This window comes from Herpailurus yagouaroundi, unplaced genomic scaffold, assembly GCF_014898765.1.
Source record: "Herpailurus yagouaroundi ecotype Mexico unplaced genomic scaffold, PumYag 210, whole genome shotgun sequence".
Lineage (NCBI taxonomy): Eukaryota > Metazoa > Chordata > Mammalia > Carnivora > Felidae > Herpailurus > Herpailurus yagouaroundi.
The window spans coordinates 15,850,290-15,875,204 of record NW_024412441.1 but is presented as its reverse complement, the minus strand read 5'-3'; the positions used below and the strand labels follow the sequence as shown (position 1 = coordinate 15,875,204).

Here is a 24,915-nt window from a genome sequence, read left to right as displayed (position 1 = left end):
TAATGCTGAATTGGTTCCTGTTTTACTCAGCGCAGTGAATTGTTTAAGGAGAAAAGAATGAAAAGGTGCCTGGTAGAGAAACCAGGACTCTGTGATGTCATGGGAGTTATACAGGAATCGGGGACACAATGTACTGTCCCCAGAGTCCCGTGGCGCCTCTGTGGGTCACCCAGACCCAGCAGAACTAGGCTCTGTGCCCATTTCTGCACCAGGCACCCTGGGAGAGCTTAAATGGGGTAAAGAGAGGGTTAATGATTAAAATCTAGAGCTCCCTTTTCTCACCTAGTTGGGAGAATAAATAGCACAAATATTTTTCAAGAGCACATTTTGGATTATCTGAATGAAGACCACAGCATTTTTACAATGACTCTCAAAAATAACCATCCAACTTTTGCTGTTTTGTCTCTTCAAACGATCATTGTATCTCTTACTGGACTGAAGTGAAAACCCCTGCCAGGGCCAGAAACCTTTGCTCGGGTACACATTTCTCATTTTTTATGGCTGGGTCAACCGTTAGCAAGTCTAACTATTCCCAAAGGGAATAAGGACCCCATGAAGAAAGTGAGCAGATTTTTTTCTGGGAAATCTGTGCCCCAAAGCTTAAACAGCGTGGTGTTTAATGTTTTCCCACAGCTTTGTCGGAGGTGGCTTGGATGGATTACAACTATTTGTGTCCCACCCCCACCCTGACCCACCTCCCATGTTCTCTCTTGTCAGGACCAACGCCACCTGGCCGTAGGCCTGGGTTGTATGGAGTCTGAAGCTTGTGAAAATTTGGGGCCTTCTTAAATTGTGTAAAGTTAGGTACAGAGTGTTTACTTAGCCCGGGGAAAGAAGGTGGGTAGGAAGGGGCCGGGGTTACTGAGGGGTCCTGAAGCTTCATGCTGAGTTGACCCCTGGGGCCACCGGGACGAGATGGTTCTGCCTCATCAATGAGGTACCTTTACATCTATTGACTTCTCTCTCTCAATCTCTAACCAATCGCTCTCACTTCCTGCCTTCCTGCTGCGCTGACCTCCAGGACCAATCCTGCTATTTCATCTTCTTGTAAGATCATGTGCCTCTCCTTTAAAGCTTTTTATCCTGGCTGTGACTTAAATATTCTTGCATTACTATTTGCTGTCTAGTTGGGGATTCTAAATAAATTCAGGAGACCAAGGACCACGGCTGTTGTATTTTGCTCATGGTTGTAGGGCTTAGCTAAGTGCCTGGCCCACAGTTGGAACCCGAATACTTATTGAATGAATGCATTTGGTTAAGCGCAAGAAGCTAGTAACAACAAATTTGTGGGTTTTGTGTGGGTAGAACCAGCTTAAGGGTATTTGGTTCAACTGTGTCCACGCGAAGATTCTAAGTCTGCTCTTAGATTTGAAAATGTTTTTCAAGCTTTGTTACTCACACTTGTCACTTTAAAGGGACTTGACCTCAGCAGTATTAACCCTTCCGGTTAGCCTGTAAGAAACCCTTGAGACCCTTGAATTACAGCGCCCTAGAGACCCTACATTCACATGTAGACATGAAACACATTTTTTTTTTAATTTTTTTTTTTTCCAACGTTTTTATTTATTTTTGGGACAGAGAGAGACAGAGCATGAACCGGGGAGGGTCAGAGAGAGAGGGAGACACAGAATCGGAAACAGGCTCCAGGCTCTGAGCCATCAGCCCAGAGCCCGACGCGGGGCTCGAACTCACGGACCGCGAGATCGTGACCTGGCTGAAGTCGGACGCTTAACCGACTGCACCACCCAGGCGCCCCGACATGAAACACATTTTAAAAAGGACACGTGTTTTTTTGGGTGATAAGTCTTTATTTGGGAGCTATGGCTCTGTTCTCCATAAATTAGCTACTTAGTCTAGTACTCCGAGTTGTGGGCTGTTCTGTTTTAATGTGATAAGTACGTTCCTGTAAAGCCTGCCACTCAGTAAGGGCTGAGCTGAGAGGAAAGTGGGGAGAGCCACTGTCCCTCTGCAGAAGGGTAGCTTGCGGCTGGTGCCAGAGTAGAGCCAGCTGGCAGGGGTGGAGAGCGGAGACCTAGTTCCTCTGCTCTTCAAGGCCCTGTGGTCCTTCCAGCTGCCCCAGTAGAGGCCAAGTCAGTTCTGCCTCTGTGATTAGCCATGCCGTCCTACAAACAGTCCGGAATGTTCTTCCTAATCGTACTCCCTGATGAACTCCCGCTGGTCAAGGTAGAACTCTAGCTCTTCTTTCGCTGTTTGTGGCCACCCATGTTAAATTTGATCTTCTTGGAGCGCCAACAGCCCTGCAGACAAAGGAGTCTCCTCTCATGATGTTGCAGTGCACCCCACCTGGCATTATTAGGTAATCTTCTCATGTCTCATGTGTCCCCAACTATTCTGTAAATGCACTGATGCCTGGGGCCATGCTGAATTTTCGTGTCCCAGTGGTATCACAGCATGTTTGACTTATTTGGGCTTTGTACTGTGTACTTTCAGTCCATGACTGGTTCACTAAGGACCTGGTGCTGTGGTCCGAGGCAAGGGAAACAGAAATGAAAGCTGCAGTCTTTCCTTCTAGAATCTCCCACTCTGGTGGAAGAACCCTTCATGACCTGATGCTTAGCTGATTGTTTTCTCTGTTTGGAGTGGCCTTTAAGGAACTGGGGTTTGGGGGAAGGTATGTTCCCAGTTTCTCCTGAGTCCCTTTCACTGTGGTTTCATGCCTTCATTTTGAGTGATTCTTTAAACTTTGGAAGCATGCTCATAATGTTAATTACAAATGTAACATTCTGAATTCAAATTTGAGGGAAGTATGGGAGTCCATAAATGCAGTGAGAGTTCCCTACATTAAGCTGCTGCTATGCTCAACAGACAAAAATACACTATAGGAGTGCTGTGCTTCTTTTGTACCTGGAGATGGCCGTTTTATAGTGGAAAGTCATTACAGACAGAAACTTTAATTAAGCATTATAAACATAATGCATAATGTAACCAAAGCATTTTGTTTCTTTGTGTTTAGGAAATCATACAGTTCTGGCTCACAAAGGGTGTTGATGGCTTTAGTTTCGATGCTGTTAAATTTCTTCTAGAAGCAGAGCATCTGAGAGATGAAGCCCAAGTGAATAAGACTCAAATACCGGTAAAGTTTTGTCTTAAACATTATTTTTTCCCCCTTTCTAAAAATGTCATTAGAGCATTTTCTTTTTTTCTTTATGTTTATTTATTTTTGAGAGAGAACGTAAATTCAGGAGACCTAGGACCGCAGCTGTTGTATTTTGCTCATGGTTGTAGGGCTTAGCTAAGTGCCTGGCCCACAGTTGGAACCCCAATACTTATTGAATGAATGAATTTGGTTAAGAGCAAGAGGCTAGTAACAACAAATTTGTGGGTTTTGTGTGGGTACGAGAGTGGGTTAGGGGCAGAGAAAGAGGGAGAGACAGAATCCAAAGCAGGCTCCAGGCTCCGAGCTGTCAGCACTGAGCCCGATGCAGGGCTCGAACTCATGAGCTGAGAGATCGTGACCTGAGCTGAAGTTGGTCACTCAACTGACTGAGCCACCCAGGCACCCCCAGAGGGTTTTCTTTTTTAGCACGAGTCACCACTGACCAGAGAGGAATTTGATCCTATCTACTATAGGAAGCTTTTAAAAAATTTAATTTAAATTTATTAATATATGCCTCTGAATTTTAAAGCATAGTTTTTTTTAAAGTTTATTTTGAGAGTGAGCACACTGGAGTGGGGGAGGGGCAGAGAGAGAAGGGCAGCATGGAGCCTGATGCAGGGCTCAAACCCACGAACCAGCAGATCATGTCCTGAGCTTAAAGCCAGAGTTGGACTCTTAACTGAGCCACCATGGTGCCTGAAGCGTAGTTGTGTGTGTGTGTGTGTGTTTCCATGCCCTGTATGCTTCACTGACTTAGCCAGCCAGGCGCCCCTATCGGAAATGCTTTGAATCGTTTTCTTTAGAAGAACAGAGTTGTTTCAAATGCATATGCCTAGATGTTTCCTTCATTGGCACCCTCTGATGTAGGGCATCCTTAAGGAGTACTTTGGTGACAAGGCTTCCGAGGGCACGGGCTCCACCAAGGGCTCTGACAACTCACTGCGATTGTATCTCACTCAAGCTCAAGTGGGGAGGCTTAGGATTCCTGAGCTGCTTCTGTAATCATTAAAGAACACACAGAAGAGCAGGTAACACACGCCTGCTGAATGTCTGTATGCTAGGTGTTTATTTAGAACAGTCCATTTAACTCTTGCAACAGCTCACAGGAGACATTTCATGATCCTCATTTAGAAAATCTTAGAGAACTGACTTTATCAGGGGTGATGGAGATGATAAATAGAACTATAAACCAAGCCTATCTTGCTACAGAATCTGGGTTCTTTGTGGTTCCACACCAGTGGTTCTCACCCTCCCCGCCATGTCACACCAGAGACAGTAATCAGGATGCCACTCTGCTCTTCTGGTTGACCACCACTCTGCAGTCACTCTATGTTCAATGGCTAGACAGGAGTCCTAAAATGGGTTGCAGAGTAATGGATTTGTAAATTTACACAATGGATTATACATTAGTCAAAATAAATGAGTTACAGTGACACACAACAATATGGGTGAATCTTAGCAGTGTAATGTTTAGTGAAAAAAAATAGGGGCACCTGGGTGGCTCAGTTAAACATCTGACTCTTGATTTTGGCTTAGGTCATGATCTCATGGTTCATGAATTTGAGCCTTGCATTGGGCTCTGTGCCAACAGTGCAGAGCCTGCTTGGGACTCTCCTTCTCTCTCCCTCTCTCTGTCCGTCCCCTGCACGCTCTCTCTCTCAAAATAAATAAACTTAAAAAAAAAAAAGAAAAAACCCTAAAATTATTATATAGAGCATGATACACTTTACATGAAATGCATATAGTTAAATATCAAGTGTCTAGCTTTCGTCCTAATATATTTATGGGTACTTAAGAATATCATTAAACCAAATCAGTTAACTAAAGAAAAGCTGGCAATGCCTGGACTAATTATGAGAGCATGTCCTGAATCAGAGGCCATTTTTGGGGGAGGTGCAGCGGTGGGAAGCACATGATTTCCAATAGGGAAAATGAAGGGGGGGAAAAGGTGATATATTAGTCCCAAAGAGAAGTGCATATCCTTGGAGAAGAAATCTCAAAGTAACCTTCCTAATTATGATGAGATGTCATAAGACAGGCATGTGCCTCCAGCCACGACAAAACTTCAGAACAATGGGTCTTGTGTGCCACCCAAAACAAACTTAAGGAAAAAGTGATTTCAGTAAGAGACTTAGGACTCCAAAACTCTTCACTTGATCTAGCAAGTTCACTTATTGAAAAGGAGTCCACTGAATGGATGGCAGTGTAGATCCATGTCCTAACCCAGGATTTATGACCTTGGCTTGTGTCAGACATAGTCTTTTACTTTGGATTCTAGATCACTGTAACCCTAGGAAGGCATAGAATGAATATCAGGAAAAATTACTGAACCCCTGGCAGTGTTTACTTACCACTTCTATCCTTTATTCTATTACACTTTGGACAATTTTGTAAGCAGATAAAGTCCAGGTGTAATAAGGAGCTCTATGTTTTCTTTGCCTTTAAACATTTAGGACCACTAAATGTTTAGGACAAGGGTTTTGTTGAATACATTTGCAATAAATATTTACATAGTAAAATTTGTTTTACTTAATAATTTAAGCATCAAAGGAAGTCCTAATAGTCATGAATGTTACTCTCCAGCCATAAAACCCCATGAGCACTTCAAGTCCTGGGATCATCCTTCAGCACGTTTGTCTTGGCTTGAGCCCTTTGAAGAGACCATCTATATTCGCATAAGGCCAGCTATAGGCATCTGACATATGAAATGATGGTAACCATGTTTCTTGGTTTCCTAAGGACACGGTCACACATTACTGGGAGCTGTATCATGACTTCACCACCACCCAAGTGGGAATGCATGACATTGTCCGGAGCTTCCGGCAGACAATGGACCAATACAGCAGGGAGCCTGGGAGATACAGGTGACCACAAGACACGCTTCTGTTCTTCACGGGCGTAGGGTGTGATCTATAGCTTATCCTTCACAGCCAGGCATTCTCGAGAGGCTCAAGTTATTTAAACCTCCATAACTACAGTGTATTATAATTCAGTTTTGCCTGGGCCTGGTATAGTCTTTCATGTTGTTTTAACTTTGCTCATTTTCAGTTTCTTTTTTTGTTCAGACAATGCACATCACAGTCCTTCACAGAATTTTGTGAAATTAGCTTAAAATACGTAGTCTAAATGTTAGTCACTGACTATTCTACTTTTAATCATTACTATTTGGCCTGTTAGTGTCCAGTGTCCAGTGTGAATCCAAATGTTTAAACTATTAGATCACAATGGTTAGCAACACAGCTTTGGAATCAGATGGACCTAAGGTAGAGTCCTGTGTGTGACCTTGGGCTGGTTCGCTGACTCAAGTCCCACTTTCTCAATTAACAGGTGATAGTGAAACCCTTTTCAGGCTTTTGTCAGACTGCAAGAGATAATGTCTGTGAAGCACTTAAAACGGGGACACATGAACTCACTAAATCTCTTCCTATGTTTATATACATCACCCAGTAGCATCAACAGGAGTTAAAGAAATTTCTCCTCCTCAAAGTAGGTCCTCTGATTGCTATCCCCATACTACCGATAAGGAAACTGAGACTTGAGCACAAAGGCAATGGTCACACAGGTGGTAATGTCAGGGATGGAACCGGAGCTGAAACACTTGGGTTCCAGATGTCGTGCACTTACTTCAAACAGGTGAAGTCAGCACTGATGTAGGTCATTTCAGGCTGATGTCTTTCCCTAAGGGTGTTTGTTTTAAAGTAAGCTCTACAACCAACGTGGGGCTTGAACTCATGACCCCAAGATCAAGAGTCACGTGCTCTACCAACTGAGGCTGCCAGGCACCTCAAGGTTTTTTTTTTGTTTGTTTTCTGTTTTTGAGAGAGAGCAACAGAGCGCACATGCGGGACTGTGAAATCATAATGAGCCAAAATTAAACATCAGATGCTTAAAAAAAATTTTTTTTAAATGTTTATTTTTGAGAGAGAGAGAGAGAGTGCAAATGAGGGAGGGGCAGAGAGAGAGGGAGACAGAATCTGAAGCAGGTTCCAGGCTCTGGGCTGTCAGCACAGAGCTGGATGTGGGGCTCAAACCCACAAACTGTGAGATCATGACCTGGGCCGAAGCTTAACCGACTGAGCCACCGAGGCGCCCCTCCAAGTGTTTGGTTTTTAATAGCCAAGGGTCACCCTGATAATAAAGTGAGGCTTTATAGGGATTCAAATAAAACAGGAAGATTTGGGGGGAAAACCCCTTCACATGATATGCAGACACACACTGCAGATTCTAAGTGTGAGGAAGATTGCTAAAGAGTTCCTGGAAGTTACTGAGTTTTAATCAGATTTAGAAAGAAAGAACAATATTGACTGATATCCAAATGTATTTTATGTTTATTTGGAGAGACAAAGAGCATGAGCAAGGGAAGGGCAGAGAGAGAGGGAGAGAATCCCAAGCAGGCTCCGTACTCAAGCCTGACACATGGCTTGAACTCAGAACTGTGAGATCATGATCTGAGCTGAAATCAAGAGTCGGATGCTTAACCATCTAGGGCACCCAGGCGTCCCCAAATGTATTTCCTAACTCTTAAGCACGGCATAGTATTAGGCTAGTCCTTGGGTTTATTGTCCATGAGAAGTGAGAAAGAGTCCAGGTGAGCAGGCATGCCACTACTTGGCCATCTGGCTTGATTCTGCTTCCTAGTGAGCCCAGCTGGATGTGGGTAAGAGTCCAGCAGACGGAAGCAGCTGCAGAATGCTTCTCAGTCCCCTGACGGGCCCTGAGGACACTGCACCCTGCCAACTCTTCCAGGTTCATGGGGATTGAAGCCTACGGAGAGAGCATTGACAGGACCATGATGTACTACGGGTTGCCTTTTGTCCAAGAAGCAGATTTTCCCTTCAACAATTATCTCAGTGAGCTGAACGCTCCTTCTGGGAACGGTGTGTTTGAGGTTATCACATCCTGGATGGAAAACATGCCAGAAGGAAAATGGCCTAACTGGATGGTAAGTCCTCATGCCTCATCAGCACGTCTGGGGCTGTGGTGCTTGTTGAATAGTCACCCCTAACGCGAGGGCTAGGTCTGTAAACAGGCATCACCCTTCCCTTCATTGGTGATTCTTCAGGGAGCCAGGCCTATCCCAGCTTCTGACCAGGTTTTTGTCATTTTTCTTCTTTTTCTTCTGGTTCTCAGACTAGATAATCTTGATCGGTCTTTGAGTTTGCTGATTTCTCTGTTAGTTCAAATCTGTCCAGCCCGTCTCAATGAGTTTTTCCTTTCAGTGCTCATACTTTTCAACTCTGAAATTTCTTTCTGGTTCTTTTATCCTTTTGACAGTATCTATTTGATGAGACACTGTCCTCACACTTTTCTTTGAACATATGGATAGCAGTTGACTTAAATGTCTTTGTCTGCTAGGCCAGTGTTTCTTCATCCACATTTTCTATTGACTGCTTTTTCTATTACGGGTTGTATTTTCCTGTTTTCTTTGCATTCCTTTTTATTGTTGAAAACTGGATATTTTAAATAATGTAGTAATGTAGGAAAACCCCTTCTCTCTTCCCTGGTGTTTATTGTTGCTGTTTCTTGAGTGACTTCCCTGGATTAATTTTGTAAAATCTGTATTCTTTGTTGGGTGTGGCTGCTGGAGTGTCTGCTTGGTCAGATTATCAACTAATGATTTGAAGAGATTCCTGAAATATGGTGAACCATGAAGTCTCCCAGCCTTTGCTGAGGGACTGTGTGTGTTGGGGTGTGCTTTCAACACTTTGGCAGGCAGTTGGTAGTTCTACCTTAGTCTTCACTTTCTGCTTGCACTGAGTTTCAAGGTTAGCCAGAGATGAGAGATTAGAGCCTTCTCAAGTCTTCCCAGGGTATCTGCACATGTTCCAGATTCCAAAAATCTGTCAGAGCCTTTCAAAGGCTCTTATGGTCACCTCATTCCCCAGCTTTTAAGGTTTTTGGTCAGTCTCTGTTTAGCCCCAATTGGCAATACCTCCTCAGGCAGATGTGATGCTAAATAACTGTTGCTGATTATTTCTGGCCAATATCTCAGGGATAGGGCATCTAATTAAAAAAAAAAAAATCCAACTAAAAGCGAGTGCTAGAAAGGTCAAATTGTGACAGTTCTCTAAATGGAGCTTTTGGTGAACTCTAAACCTATTCTGCCCACTGTCCCCCCCCCCCCCCCGCGCCCCCCACTTACCCGGTAGCTCCTGTTTTTCACAGCTACAGTAGTTGCTAGACTGAGGTTTTCAAGGCTATCGTAGATCCAAGGGGCAGGAGTTCAGGACCAGTTAAAATGACACAAAGCTTGCTGTTTTTCTTGAGTAAATACTTCTTAAGATTACTGAAGGCCTTTAGCTAGTTTCCAGAGTTCTGAAACAGTGGATTTTGTTTTTGCCAGCATTCTCCTTGAGATTTTGGAGGTCTTTCCTCCACCATTCCACAAGGGCCCCCTCTATTTTATAATGGAGTTTTAGCACTTGTATTTTTCATATACTGAGAGTCTCCATTAGCTTAGGTGACTGGGATCTCTCTCAGCCTATGAGAGGCCCCAATCTCTGTCCACTGCTGTGAACTACCTGCGGAAATATTTCTTGATTTCAGTCCTGAAATTGAAAGTGCCCTAAGTCCAGAAAGTTTGAGAAACCATAGGGTTTCTTATCAAATGCTCTCGAGATAATGAAAATAAACAGAGGTGATATTTGACTTTTCTGACCATAAAAATAGAGAAATAATTTACAGTGGTCTACAAAAAGGTAACTGTAGGTAGTTTTTAGTACATCTAAAAAAAAAACAAACAAAACTCCTTTTTTCGTGAACTGTAACAACCAAGTTCTTATTCTTAGATTCAAACTCAAAGGCTGGTTTTGCATTATACCCTAATTTGAATAAGTGATATAACGTCTCCGAGCTTGTCGTTTCATCATTGTACACTGGAGAGAATACCTGACAGGGGAGGAGGGCAAGAAGATAGAAGGTAGGTGGGAAAGAATTTTTTTTTAAAAGCTTATTTATTTAAGTAATCTCCACACCCAATGTGGGGCTTGAATTCACCCAGGACCGAGTTGCATGCTCTTCCGACTGAGCCAGCCAGGTACCCCGAAAGTACTTTTTCAATACTAAAAGTCCATGCTCAGCAAATGCACATGAGACCGAGTTGTGGTATATGGAGAGAACTGCTAGGTGATTTAAATAAACTCTTAAGGGCTAGGTAATATATATCACAATATGTAATTAGAGAATTCAGCATAGAAATACCAAATTTAAAAACAGGAAACACATTGGAAAATTTTCTCTTGGACTGTGTACATTTCTCTATAAAAGTTGATTTATCTTTAAAATTTGTTTTGAATAGTTCAAGTCACACACACATACCAGAAACTGCTCCTACCCCTTCCACCTGTTCCCTCCTTGTGCCCTCAATGGGGTAAACATTTTTGTTTCCTGTCCATATTCTCTCATCCAAATGTGTGAAAATATTAACATGCACCCTCGTACACTTTATCACATTTGCGAAGTCAATTGTTAACACCATTCTGTTGATCATAATGGCCAAGACAGTAAATTGGTCAGTTACACAGCAAATAGCAAGTAGCAAGCAGCGTTGGTACTCAAAGCCAGGCTTGCTGATACCATGGTACTCACAGCTAACTTTGTTTTTCTGCCTGATGAACTTTTTGTGCAATAGGGTAAGTTTTCCAGACAACTGTATATTAAGCTACGTCCTTAAAAATATCTGCCTTTCAGATCGGTGGACCGGACCGTGCCCGGCTGACTTCTCGTTTGGGGGCAGAATATGTCAACATCATGAACATGCTTGTTTTCACACTCCCTGGAACCCCCATAACTTACTATGGGGAAGAAATAGGAATGAGAAATATTTTAGTCACAAATCTCAACGAAAGCTATGACGCTGTAAGTTAATATAATCTAACTACACAAAACTAGAGAATTTACTTCTAGTCTACTGATGAAAACGATTATTTTGCTTTCCTTTCGTACTATTAGACAGTCACCTTTCTTTGTTGGGAGCTAAGAATACTGTTTCCTAAGCCGCACAACTGAATTTCTTGTGTAGAGCCCAGGAATCTACATTTTAAAGATGTTTTCCAGCTGATTCGTAGACATACTAGAATTTGAGAACCTGTGTTCTGAGTTGGGAATATTACTCAGTGCCCTCTACCTGGAACACAGAGGTCTGTACTGCTAGATTCTGACCACAGCACAAAGATTCTTCCTTTCATGTTAACAAATGTAATGCACAGCCCCAGACTTGAGTGGTTTTTGTTTGTGAGGCTATGGATCTCAAAATTGTGTTCTTAGGTGAACCCGTAATAATTTGTATGGTTAGCTTGCAGTGTTGGAGATCCAATTTCCCTAATATTTGGTGTACATTTCCTAAATTTGTGTGTGTGTGTTCACGTGCAACAACCAGGCTGAATAAAAGCGGGCAGAATTTAGGCTTACTTGTACATGGGTGCATACCTGAACTCATTGCCACTACACCACAGAACGTGTTGGCAATCGCACATTTTGAAATCCTACGTTACTCATTTTTAGGGAAAAGCTGCAAAGATTCTAAGCATGTATCAAAGTCCAGTTACCATAATCTATTCAAACTCAAGATGTCACTGTTTTCCAATTAAAAGTGAGAAGCCGGTTTATGTACTGAATGTTGAAGCTTTTTCATTATGAATGCTAATAAATACAAGTACTAAGAAGTACAGGGAATTAAATAATTATGAAGTAAACCATAACCAAATTATATTTTTTTTAATAACTACTGTTTTCTCTTTATGGTCTTTGACACAGGATACCCTTTTCTCCAAGTCACCGATGCAGTGGGACAATAGCTCAAATGCTGGTTTTTCTGAAGCCAGTCACACGTGGTTACCCACCAGTTCAGATTACCACACTGTGAATGTTGATGTAAGTATCAATGAAAATGTTATGCTGATTCCAGAAATAGGAAATGAGTTTCTGTGCTGACAACGAACAGTCACCCTGAGGGTGCCCAAGACCTTAACTGATGCTCTCTTTAAATTAATCACATAGACTTAGAGTTTTTAAGTGATGTTTTTGTGGAAGTACAGGCTGGTACAGAAGTGCACCATGTGGAGTATCCTATGGAATACACAGCTATTCACTGGAATGACTTTGAGAACTCTGAGCTATTAAGGAGATTTTATGGAGGTCTTTCAGCAAGCCCAGCTATCTGTCCTCCTTTCCCGCCTTTGAAAGGAAGGAAAGAAGATTAAGGATAATTACCTGAAGAAACCAAGATGTAACCAATTCCTAAAAGGAGCTGTTCTCGAAAAGCACACCCTTTGGCTTTTGGCTACACTGTTTTCTATCATCGTAGTGGTCAAGGTTGTCAGATTCAGCTGGAGTTGCTGGAATATACGCATTCCTGTTTAGAAAATCTGTTTGCTCAATTTGGCAAAGGGCTAAGTACATTTCCTTGGACCAGGACACTATGAAATGGCTTCAGGTGGAGTCACGTACTAGTGAAAATGTCATTGTTTAAACCACCTCAGGAGAAGAGAAATTCCTGGCATCCCATGAGACTTAAAAATTTTAAAGCAAAAATCTCCCCTTACCCCAATCTACTAAGTATTTTGAAAACAATCTCGTAAGATTTTGAAAAAATTACTGAAATATAGCTGACACACAATATTATATCAGTTTCAGGTGTACAACACAGTGATGGGACGATTCTGTACATTACTCAGTGCTCATCACAGTAAGTGCAGCCTCCCCAGGTTATTAATCTGTTTTGAGCTTCATGCAAACCCTCCTGTTTCCACAACTCCCTGCTCCAAACTCCACAGAGGCTTCTGGGATAGTATTAGATAGGTCCTTGAAAACAAAAATATGTGTTTTAACATTTGTGTTTGAGAGTAAATGCATCTATTGGTTTTCAATTTGAGTCCAAGAGGTTAAGAAATCCTACATAAAAATATATACCAGAAAGATGAAAAAAGATAAATGCAAATTAAAACAATTTTTTTCTATAACATTAACCAAGTCTTTCAAATGATCAGGAGTAATGCTTGGAGGAATGCTAAATCGTAACACAATGTCTCAGGCTAAGTTTTTAATAAAATACATCCATAAGAGCCCTAGAGACAGGTAAGAATTTAATTTCTAAAAGAAAGTAAAACCAAGCTTCTCATAATGACTAAAGGCAGACAACCGAAGACAAGGAGTATCAAAATGCAAAAGTAAATGGATCGCCAAGAAAGACACGTTTGAGAAAAATTAAGAGGATGGAAGAAAACACCACTCTTAACAGAAAACTGTTAAAGTAGAGGAAATATGGCAAACAGAAGACTTTGTTATTGTTATACTGTCTTATGGAGTCTCTTGATTCTCTTAAAAAAGGAATCAGAGGGGAGCCTGGCTGGCTCAGTGGGTGGAGCATGCGTCTCTTGATCCTTGGGGTTCTGAGTTTGAGCTCCACGTGGGGTGTACAGGTGATTTAAATAAGTAAAACTTAAAAAAAAAGTGATTAGAGCATGTAGGTACGTAAAACATTGTGAAAGACTGAAACAGAAATTCTAATTAGGGTGCTGGAAAACTGATCCAGAGACTTCTCCCAGAATGCACTGAAAAAAGGCAAAGAGAAAATTTTTGATATGCAATCAATCTAGAAATTGCAACATGAAATTCTAGAAGAGAACAGAAACCAGAGGGAACTATATATTCAAAGAAAAATGGCAAGAATAAAGAAAAAAAGTCTAAAAATATGCGGAAACCAAAACCAAACTGCAAAACAGACTGCCCAAGCAAAGGACTGAGAACTGGACTTGCTTAAGCGGATCCTAGAACATATCAGAACTTCAATCTTTAACGCTATGATGGAAACTTGATTCTAAACCTACAATCTTATATCCACTCAAACTAGCGTTCATGAATATAGACTTGGAAAAGCATGCACCCCAATTTTACCATAAATAGCCAGCTTGTGAGAGAATAATCAGGGACTGAAACAAAACAAAAAGATGAATCTAAAAGAAAGACAGGATGTGGGGTGCCTGGCTGGCTCACTCAGTAGAGCATGTGACTCCTGATCTTGGGGTTTTAAGTTGAAGCCCCACGTTGGGTATAAAGATTACTTAAAGATAAAAAAATGTTAAAAAAATAATACATGATGTATAAAACACAGCAAGGAAAGGAATCAACAGAACTTAAGGATATTTTTTGGTACATCATGTAAAGTAAGATTAGTAAGATATTCTGGAACAAAAATCTTAGTGATTGATTTCTATATGGGAAGTGGCAGCAGGGAAGGGGAGAGAAAAGACAGAGAATGTGTGAGCGAGCAGGCTAAAGCATTCTTTTCAGGGCATGGACATAGAGTACCTCAACTGAACAATGCAGAATTCACTTCCTGTGGCACACTAGCACGCGTCAAGTGCAGAGCAGCTGGGGGCTGCCACTTTAGCACAGATATAGAAACTTCCAGCACTGCAGAAGTTCTGCTGGATGGCACTGCTCCGGATGTTGAGAAAAGTATATTTTAAAACAGGCATTACAATTTTAAGAGTGTCATTTTCAACGAATAGAAGGAAAAATATTACATCAAAACAACCGATATAAAAAGGATGAAAACAATAGTACAAATATAAATAAAAAATAAGGCTGTAGGAGTATGTCCAAACACATGGCAATCACCAATATAATGGGTCAAATTCACCTATTAAAAGATAAAAACTCTCAGATTAAGGTAAAGCGACAAAATCCAATATAGAGACATTGCTAAAACAAAAAACGCACATATAACCTTTGACTTAGTAATTTCATTCCGAGAATACTTATATATGTGGAAAATGATAAATATTCAAGGATCTCCACTGGAAATGATTTAAATATTTTATCAAGAGAATTAATTATGGTTGACTTATACAATGGACTAGTATGCAGCTTTTAGAAAGAATGCACTGGTATCATGAGACCATCTCTACCCTGTACTAAGAAACAGAGTCCATTATGGTAGCATGCCTCCACTTGTATAGAAAAAAGGATATCTACATCTGTTTGCAAAGGCACAGGATGTAGCATAAACAGCAATAGTGTCTGTTTCTGAGACAAAAGGTGAAAAGCGAGGGGATGGTGTTAGGAAAAACCTTATTTTATATATTCCTCTTATAAATGAATTTTATACTGTGTGCATGCAATTCCTATTTAAAAAAAATAAAGTTACAAAAAGCAGGTGTGGAAATATTTAATAGCAGACAAAATAGAATTCAATATGAAAAGCATTATGAGACCAATGTAATTTTCAAAAACTGTTAAAGAACATTCCACTACAAGTCATGATCTATGCATCTAACAATAGCGTCCAAATATATAAAACAAGTACTATGAGAAATGCCAAGAGAAACTGACAAATCCACAATTACAGAGAGACACTTCAACATACTTCTAGAAAGTAGACACAGATAATAGTTAACACTTACTGGGCACTTCTTATGTGAGTGGCACCGAACTATGCTTTTCCATGCATCATCTAAGGCTATAGAAAATGTTAATAGTAATTTGACAAGTCATATACATATACCATATACATGTACCATAAATACCTTTGTGCCTGATAACAGAGAATAAACATTTTTCAAACATTCAGTAGATGTTCACTGAAGACCACACATTAGGCACCTGCCCCGCAGTAACAACAATGATAACAGCAATGACAGCCACCACCGCCGCAGTCAACATGGCTGGCAAGAGTCCACGGAAATGAACATTACCACTGATTTGGCAACAGCTCTTATGGAGACTAATTTGGCATTATGTATCAAGTATCCATACTCTCTGACGTAGTAATTGTCTTTCAGTCCTAAATAAATAATCCAAATACGGGAGAGGCACTAAAAATATGAGAAAATATTAGAAAGCTGAATGCTGAAATGAGAGGGATGGTTTTAAATTTGGTATATCCATTCAACCAAACATTATCCTGTTATTAAAATGACATTTTACCATAATCACAGGAGAAGGCGCGTGAAATTAAATTATATATGTTCTATGTAGCTGTGAAATAAACCCCAATCTTCTTTAATGGACACACATTAAGAAGTATAATTTTTAAACTTTCCCTGTAGGCAGCATTTTGCTTTGCGTCCTTTTTTGCAACTTTCTGTTCACCACTGGCTACGTAAGGAACACGTGTCTGCTGAAGTTAAAGAGACCTCCAAGTATTCTACAAAAGAGAACAGGGAAGCCCTCCCAGTTCATGGCCACAGTGGCAGCCTTTCTTCCAGTTACAATGTAGCATAAAGGGACTGTAGTTAGGCAAGTTAAACACCAGGTAACTTAGACACGGACATTGTTTTGAGATACCTAAAGTGGAGTCAAATTTGGTCTCTCATAACGTATGGCCAAAATGCGAGCAGAACGCTGTGCACCCAATGACTCCCTGCATTTGCAGTATCTCTTGGTAGTTAAATAAACTACTCTTACCAACCTATCAATACTTACAATTTGGTAGTCATTTTAATGGGCAAAACCGAAGCCAATTTTTTTGGGAAATAAGTTCCTTATTTGATACTAAGACTACTAAAAAAAAAACAAAAAAACAAACTGCTAACAACTATTTGAGAAGTGAATAGTTAATTTTTTCTTTTTTTTTTTTTTAATAGGTCCAAAAGACTCAGCCCAGATCAGCACTGAAGTTCTATCAAGAATTAAGTTTGCTTCATGTCAATGAGCTGCTCCTCAGCAGGGGCTGGTTTTGCTATCTGAGGAATAACAGCCACTCTGTCGTGTACACAAGAGAGCTGGATGGCATCGACCGAGTCTTTCTGGTGGTTCTGAATTTTGGAGAATCCTCACTGCTAAATCTAAAGGAAATGGTTCCCAATATTCCCACAAGAGCAAGCATAAGGTTAAGTACCAGTTTTGCCGACAAGGGCGGTGAAGTTGATACGCATGACATTTTACTGGACAAAGGAGAAGGCCTCGTCCTTGAGTACAACACGAAGAATCTCCTTCATCACCAAACAGCTTTCAGAGACAGATGTTTTGTTTCTAATCGGGCGTGCTATTCCAGCACATTAAACCTACTGCACAGCTTGTGTTAAAGAGATGAAGACACTGGCGTCCTGTTCCCTCCTAAGCATGTGCAGTAACTTCACGCACCACAGACGGCGGGGTAATACAATGTGAATGTAACAGCTTTAGAAAAGGTTCTCAAATGTTTTTTAAAAATAATAAAACTATCGCTTGCAGGAACTTGTAACTTTATTGAGCTAGCATCAGTGTAAGAGATGATCGGGACACCTGAGGACCCCGGACTGTCAGAGAGATCTAATGAATTCTAATGTGAAGAATGTTACCTCTTTTCATAAAATACAGACGTAGAAACTGGAGGACTTACTGCTGACGTGTCTAAAAGTGTTCATTAGCAAAGAGGCAGGACCTTGATTTGTAAACTTTTCAAAGGAAATGTTAGTTCGGACACACAGAAACAGAGCTGTTCTGAAGGGGGAGCTGGGAGAGTTGTGTTGTCACCAAACCTTCCTTCACCCTGTCCTCCGTGTCCTTCTGAGGAGCACGGTTTGAAAACCCCTTTCCTAGGTTAAAGGGCACGTGTGCCAAAGGACAGAGCAGTAGAATCAAGTGAGATATACACGAGGCAAAATGTGGATGGAGAAGCAAATTTTAAAAAATTACTAACTTAAAAAAAAATCTCACTGTTGCTTACCCAATTGGAAATAAGACTATGAAATATTTCAGTGTGTTTCCAATTCCCATGGAATGCAGCGTTTCAGAATTTTAGGTATTTCTTAAGATTCTCGAAAACACTGGTGCTGTCAAGTCCAAGTTCCTCGTACAAGAATTTAATTTGGGCTGTAATCTACAAGAAATGCATTTAAAAAATTAGATAAAGGCCTTTGTGGTAAAACTCGAGGGCTACATCTCTTTGTCTATCCATCTTCACCTAACCACAAAGTCAGCCATTTAGGGCAAGTCTACTTTTATTTGGGGACAGAGGCAGAAGGTGCTTCCAAACAGGTAAGATTCCATCACTCTAACAGCGCTCACTTATCAAGTATAAGAGGGAACCTTTTCTCGACTCAGCATTCTTCCTTCTGCTCTTGGGCCTCAGCCACAGACCAGACAGTGACAAAGCAGCTGTCATAAACTCTGCTGCAACCAATGAAATGGTGACAGTGACAGATCTCTACTTGGGCATCTGTCAACTGAGAGGGGTTTGAAAACATACCTTTTTGTGAGAATCCTCAATCACATGATTGCCTCCAGGCTGAATATCTAACACAACATTGGGGGCCTGGTAGCCTGAAAGAGTTAACATATGCAACAATTAGAAGGTTTGTTTGAGATTCATTTCTCCCCTTTCCTCTCAAGTACGCTATTAAAATAATAGCAAAGGAAAAAGGCATAAACTATCACCAAGTAAGAGGTGGGAGGGGGCAAGCAGCAAAAGACAAATTTCTGAAACAGAGAAAGCAACAGGAGGATGAGTGGCTGAGGACACTGGATGGAAGAGACTTGTTGGGCCACATGGAGAAGGTTGTGGAGCAAGAGGAAGCCAATGGCCCTGTGGAATCAGAGTCTTATGACCTGGAAACGCCAACTTTTGCAATGTGTAAGTGTGAGGCATGGAGGTGAAAACAAGGTGACTGAAACTTGCATGTGGGTCCCTTCCACCCTGAGCTCAGAGGGTCTTGCTAATAAGGAAGAAAAAGGTAAGAGTTCCTGTGCAATGAAATGGAAAGATCTAGAGGAAATTAACGCAGCTAGTTTGGACACTGAAGCTCCAGAGCAAAAGCTTTTCTAGAAGTTTCCAGGAATAATGGCTCAATTCATATTGTTAAATGAATGAGTGTTGTATGACAGTATATCTCTAAGTTATACTTTGATGTTTAAATTTATTTTTCTTTGTGCCTTGCCTACCTTATTTTAAGACTGTCCTTTGAAAAAGGGGCAAGTCAGACATAGTTATTAGGTATGCCTCAACTCAGTAGTCAACACAGGAAAACCAACTGTCCAAACTCACGGGCAGATGATTTGGTCTGTGGCATAAAATGTACTACTCTGAGCAGTATGTGGTAGGTAACAGAACATTTAGCTATGCTCCCTGCTTCCAGGTGGTCTCCTACCTTCACCAGTGTCCTTAGCATGCTCCATAATGGCTTCCTTGAGTTTGTCAGTATAGTTTACAATTCCTTTCAGAGGTACACGCTCATCATTTTCATAAGCTGTGATGTGAATGGAAGGATAATGCTGAAAGAAAATAGATGTACAAGATTTGCATTATTCCTTATGGTCCTTTTCTACCTTATAGGTTATGAAAAATAACTCCATTTTTTTGACCTAAGTGCTAGATAATTTCTTCTCATTTCATATTGAGAGATCTACAGTATCACAGTACTAGACCACTTGCTACCTGGAATACCCTTTTCTTGGCTAGTGAGACCATGACCACATCTAACCTATTCTGAACTATTACATTGAAACAAACATGGAGTATGAGCAGAGATGGCGCTGAAAGTTGTTTGGGTATTATAAGCAGAAACAATCTAAAGCCCTACAAAATTCCGGGTCAGCAAGGGTAAGTATTCTTTTGATTATCTCTTCTATCATTTTAGGATAGTTTATCAGAACTGTTATTCACTACCTGTGGTTTAATATTTTGATAGGGACAGTAACGTTTTATGTAGTTCTTGTGTTTTTCATCAGATGAAGGATTCCCCCATTCTTCTAATTCTTCTAATGTCAGAGGAAGTGTAGTATCCATCATGGTGTTGAGAACGTCCAAGAAAGGTGCCTAAAAGAACAAACAAACAAAAAAACCCCACAAAGCCAAAGAAATTTAAACTTTGACTAACAAATTGGTAAAATGAATTTCAGAAAAATATACTTTATGAATATAAATGCTGACATGAGAGAACAAAGGTCAAGAAGCCACGCTGATTCCCAGGAGGCAGACTACTCAGACCTACTCAGTCCTTAACTAGGGCCTTACATCCAAAAAGAAACAAAAATAACAAGTGATAACAAGTGTTGGCAAGGATGTGGAGAAATTGGAACCCTTGTGCACTATTGGTGGGAATGTAAAATGGTGCAGATGGTATGCTAGTTTCTCAAAAAATCAAACTTAGAATTACCATATGATCCAGGAAATATATCCCTAGGTAACTCAGAGTCTTGAGGAGTACACCCATAGTCACAGCAGCATTATGCACAACAGCCAAAAGGCAGAAGCAACCCAGTGTCCAATGGTGGATAAACGGGTAAGCAAAATATACACAATGACACAACAGATTATTATTCAGCCTTATAAAGTAAGGAAATTCTGACATATGCTACAATAATGGATGGACCTCGAGGACTTGAGGATATCTCTAAGTGAAATAAGTCAGTTACAAAAAGACAAATATGTACGATTCCATTTACAGGAGGTACAGGTATTCTAATTCAGAGACATAAAGGAGAGTGGTGGTTCTGAGGGAAAGGGGGAACTGGGGAGTTGCTATTCAATGAGCGTAGAGTTCTGGAGACTGGTTCCACAACAATGTGAACATACTGGACACTACTGAACTATACATGTAAAAATAGTTAAGATGGTAAATTTTGTTATTTTATCACCATTAAAAATTATTAAAAAAACCCCAACACATGAGTAAGCCCTACTTTATCAGTTGGACATTTTACCTTAAAATATGGGTAATAAATGTTGATTGAAGAAAGTCTAGATAGTATCCAAATTGAAATAAGAAAAAAATCACTCACTGGCTTATAACCAGTATTAAAACATTTAGTCAAACGGCAGCTGCTTTTTTTCACTTAGCTTATAGTATTCTGTTAACATGCTTTTCAGCTTTCTCTTGTATTGGCATTAACCTAGTAGGCAAATGCAGTTGCCTAGGCAGCTGCCTAGAATCTGAACTCCTTTTTTGCATTTAGACTATCCCTAACCTTATGAGGCAAAGCCTGCCTCTCACTACGGAGGTACTAAATGCCCAGTATTTCCTTTCTTAGTGTTCCCTGCAGTTGTGGAGTATAACTACATGGCCTGGGTCTACCAAATCAGACAGAATGTGCTCTAAACTTTGAATGGCAAGTTAGTGACTCAAAGAAGTAGGGACCATAGAGAATTTCCTCTGGCAAACGTGCCACATTTATATTGAGATTTTAGAAGCAGCACTGGCAGTATGAGGGGACTATACCTGCTCCTCTCCACTACCTTTTAAAAAATCCCTTTTCTGCTTAAAGTAGAGCTGGTATTTGGTACTTCTAATTAAAACTATGAATTCTCTATTGTTGGATATTTAGAGGTTGACTCTAATAAGTAACGTGGGATGAATATTTATATACTTTTTGATTATTTCCTTTCTAATTTCTAAAAGTCACAGACCAGTTGTATTCTCTTTATATTGTAAATAGCTTTGCTATTATTATCTTTGTATATAGATTTCCCCCCTCTATATTTAGCATCTCTACTTAAAAAAGTAGATTTACAGATGAGGATTATTTAACACTTATTTACAAGTCCACAGTGTATATACCCCCATCCTCAAAATAAAAGAAACCTGAAAATAATATGCTCTCTCCATCCCGGTCATTATTTTCTAGAGTACCTAACCAGGAGCACAGTGATGAAGGTGAAATGAGCTGCTTTAATAGAACGTCATAATTTTGGACACCAGGAAGACTATACAGTTGCCCCTTGAGTGACATAGGTTCGAACTATGCAAGTCCACTTACATCTGGATTTTTTCAATAGATATACACACAGTACTGTACAAACATTTTTTTCTCTTCCTTATGATCTTAATAACATTTTCTTATCTCTAACTTATTGTAAGAACATAGTATGTGATACATAGAATATACAAAACATGTTAATCGACTGCTTACGTTATTGGTAAAGTTTCTGCTCAACAGGAGGCTATTTGCAGTTAAGTTTTTGGGGAGTCCAAAGTTTATCATGGGTTTCTGACTGCACGGGGATGGGGATGGGTCTGTGCCCCTGGCCCCCATGTTGTTCAAAGGTCAACTGTAGAGACTTTTAAGAATAAAGCAAGATATTTCAATCAAAGTACAGAAAAACTACCCCTTAAAGACCTTTAAGAATGGAGTATCTAAAAAACAGAGAGCCCCTACATCCAGGACTAAAAGGTTGATGGGCAGCACAGGCAACGGATTTCATGAATTCCAGAGTCACAGTGTGCTCTGCCTGAGTCCCTGGAACTGGTGAGTCACATATCCTTTGCCTCTTTTCTACCAACTCTACATGTTCTTAAAAATAAGAAATGGTCAATGAGGATAGCCATTACTATTCTTCAGTGGAAATTCTCAATGATTAATAAAGAACACTGTCCAGGAAGAAGGGATAAAGGATAAGCAGTTAGATTAAGTTTAGAAGTTCTCCCAGAGCTACAATTCTGTGTTTAAAATTTTAAGGTTTTGTTATACTCCCTATGCTAGTAAATATGTTAGCAACTTCTTTAGAAATATTTGGGAGAGAGAGAGAGAAATGTGAAAAGATATAACAAATATTTTTTATAGAGCATCCTAGGGCTTTCCCACTTTCCCACTTTGTAAATAGAAGAGACAAAGTATACTCACCTCCAAAGTCACAGCTCTTAGGAGCTCTGGATTAGAATTACACAATGCTCCCACAAGCACCCCTCCAGCACTGAAAGCAGTCAAGGCTGTTAGACTTGGCTGAGAAAAGCCTTGGCCATGAAGCGTCTTAATGCAAGCCTCTAAGTCAGCAAGGCCATTGAGTTTTTTAGTTAGACGGCCATCAGCGTGCCACTGGAGGCCTAACTCACCACCACCCCTGAAATTAAAGGGCGAAAAAAATTTTTAGTGGGAAAAAAAAATTAATGACATATTTCAGGGTCAGCAAACAATAGCCGGTGGGCAACAACTACCTGGAGGCCTGTTTTTTTTTTTTTAAATGGCATTAGAGCTAAGAATGGTTTATTTTTAAAGGTTGGGAGAAAAAACAACAACAAAAAACAATGAGGAATATACAACAGAGACCATAGGTGGCCTACAAAGCCTGAAATATTTACTATTTAGTTTTTCAGAGAAAGGGTTTGTCAATCCCTGATAAGAGACAGTCAAAAATGGGTTCAACAAATATGTTTTTATAAAAAAATAAGAGTCATTTGTCATTTTCTCTTTTCCACTCATTCACTCATTCATTCATTCAAAGTAAGCTCTATGCCCAACATGAGGCTTAAACTCATGACCCAAGGATCAATAAACTCAGCATGCTCTAAGCCAGTCAGGTCTCCCTCAACAAATATGTTTTGAGTTGCTGCTTCTGCTTCTCAGGTACTGTGTTAAATGCTGGCCTTAAAAATATAAAAAAGCAAAAGGTCCTCAGATGACTGTACACCCAGAGCTGAGAATCATTTGGTTAAATGATACAAGATTACAAATAAACTTTCTTAAAAAAATTGTTTTTTTTTTTTTTTTTAAATTTTTTTTTCAACGTTTTTTATTTATTGTTGGAACAGAGAGAAACAGAGCATGAACGGGGGAGGGGCAGAGAGAGAGGGAGACACAGCATCGGAAACAGGCTCCAGGCTGCGAGCCATCAGCCCAGAGCCCGACGCGGGGCTGGAACTCACGGACCGCGAGATCGTGACCTGGCTGAAGTCGGATGCTTAACCGACTGTGCCACCCAGGCGCCCCCAAAAAATTGTTTTTAACGTTTACTTATTTTTGAGAGACAGAGCACAAGTGGGGGAGGGGCGGAGAGGGAGACACAGAATCTGAAGCAGGCTCCAGGCTCTGAGCACAGAGCCCAACACGGGGCTTGAAGCCCACAAACCATGAAATCATGACCTGACCCAAAGTCAGACACTTAACTGACTGAACCACCCAGGCGCCCCACAAATAAACTTTCTTAAAAAAAAAAAAAAAATCTACACACACACACACACGCAAAAATCTCCTGCCTGAAGATCATAATTTTGGGGGGAAAGAAAACAGCTGCCAAGCATGTGGTTGCTGCTTTCACACAAGTGTACTGCAGGTTATCACAGAAACAGTAGAAAGAACATCCACTTATTAGGTTAGGGGTATATACTTCTTAAAACAAATGCTTAAGAAGGAGAGGATACCTAATCCGAGTCTTGGAGGAAGAATATGAGAATATGAAAATATGAGATGCACAAAGGAAGGGAAAACATCAAGACACAGCATGTGCAAATGCAGAGAGGAGAAAGTATCATCTGAAAGGATGTAACAGGGCTGGAGTGCAGGGTTTGTCTGGGCAGTAATGAAAGATCTCACTACAGAGATAAGCCAGATCGTTAGGATGTTAAATACTATAAGTAAGGAGTTTGGATTTTATTTTGGAGATAGGGAGATGGAGTAGGATTTTAAGCAGAAACATAAAATATTACTTGTGTCTTGAAAACAGCTAAAATAAAATGAAGTCAGAGTACACAGACTGGTACATGAATTCTAAAAATCTGGTGCAACCACAAAGGAATCAATCAACAAAACTAAAAGGCAACTGATGGAATGGGATACTTGCAAATGACATATCGGATAAAGGGCTAGTATCCAAAACCTATGAAGAACTCACAAAACTCCACACCTGAAAAGCAAATAAGCCAGTGAAGAAATGGGCAGAAGACATGAATAGATACTTTTCTAAAGAAAACATCCAGATGGCCAACAGGCACATGAAAACATGCTCAACGTCATTCCTCATCAGGGAAATACAAATCAAAACCACACTGAGATACCACCTCATGCCAGTCAGAGTGGCTAAAATGAACAAATCAGGAGACTATAGATGCTGGAGAGGATGTGGAGAAACGGGAACCCTCTTGCACTGTTGGTGGGAATGCAAA

At 40.5% G+C, this 24,915-nt stretch overlaps 2 protein-coding genes across 6 annotated transcripts in view; one reads left to right on the top strand and one right to left on the bottom strand.

The window, feature by feature from the left end:
- The window catches only part of SLC3A1 (solute carrier family 3 member 1), a 36,779-nt gene extending 19,487 nt beyond the window's left edge, over window positions 1–17,292 (top strand). The window contains exons 5-10 of the mRNA XM_040453871.1: window positions 2,975–3,094; window positions 5,858–5,982; window positions 7,865–8,060; window positions 10,808–10,975; window positions 11,873–11,989; window positions 16,705–17,292. Of these exons, the coding sequence (XP_040309805.1) occupies window positions 2,975–3,094; window positions 5,858–5,982; window positions 7,865–8,060; window positions 10,808–10,975; window positions 11,873–11,989; window positions 16,705–17,145 (1,167 nt within the window). The 3' untranslated portion in view covers window positions 17,146–17,292. The remainder of the gene's footprint in view (window positions 1–2,974; window positions 3,095–5,857; window positions 5,983–7,864; window positions 8,061–10,807; window positions 10,976–11,872; window positions 11,990–16,704) is intronic.
- The window catches only part of PREPL (prolyl endopeptidase like), a 63,764-nt gene continuing 48,621 nt past the window's right edge, over window positions 9,773–24,915 (bottom strand). For 4 of the 5 annotated variants that reach the window (XM_040453866.1, XM_040453867.1, XM_040453869.1 and 1 more), the window contains 5 exons: window positions 22,661–22,877; window positions 19,707–19,856; window positions 19,189–19,312; window positions 18,291–18,364; window positions 15,272–17,921 (listed from right to left, as the gene is read on the bottom strand). In XM_040453866.1, the coding sequence (XP_040309800.1) occupies window positions 17,832–17,921; window positions 18,291–18,364; window positions 19,189–19,312; window positions 19,707–19,856; window positions 22,661–22,877 (655 nt within the window). In that variant the 3' untranslated portion in view covers window positions 15,272–17,831. Of the gene's footprint in view, window positions 10,142–15,271; window positions 17,922–18,290; window positions 18,365–19,188; window positions 19,313–19,706; window positions 19,857–22,660; window positions 22,878–24,915 lie in introns of those variants that run through there. The other variant, XM_040453868.1, reaches the window with a different exon arrangement.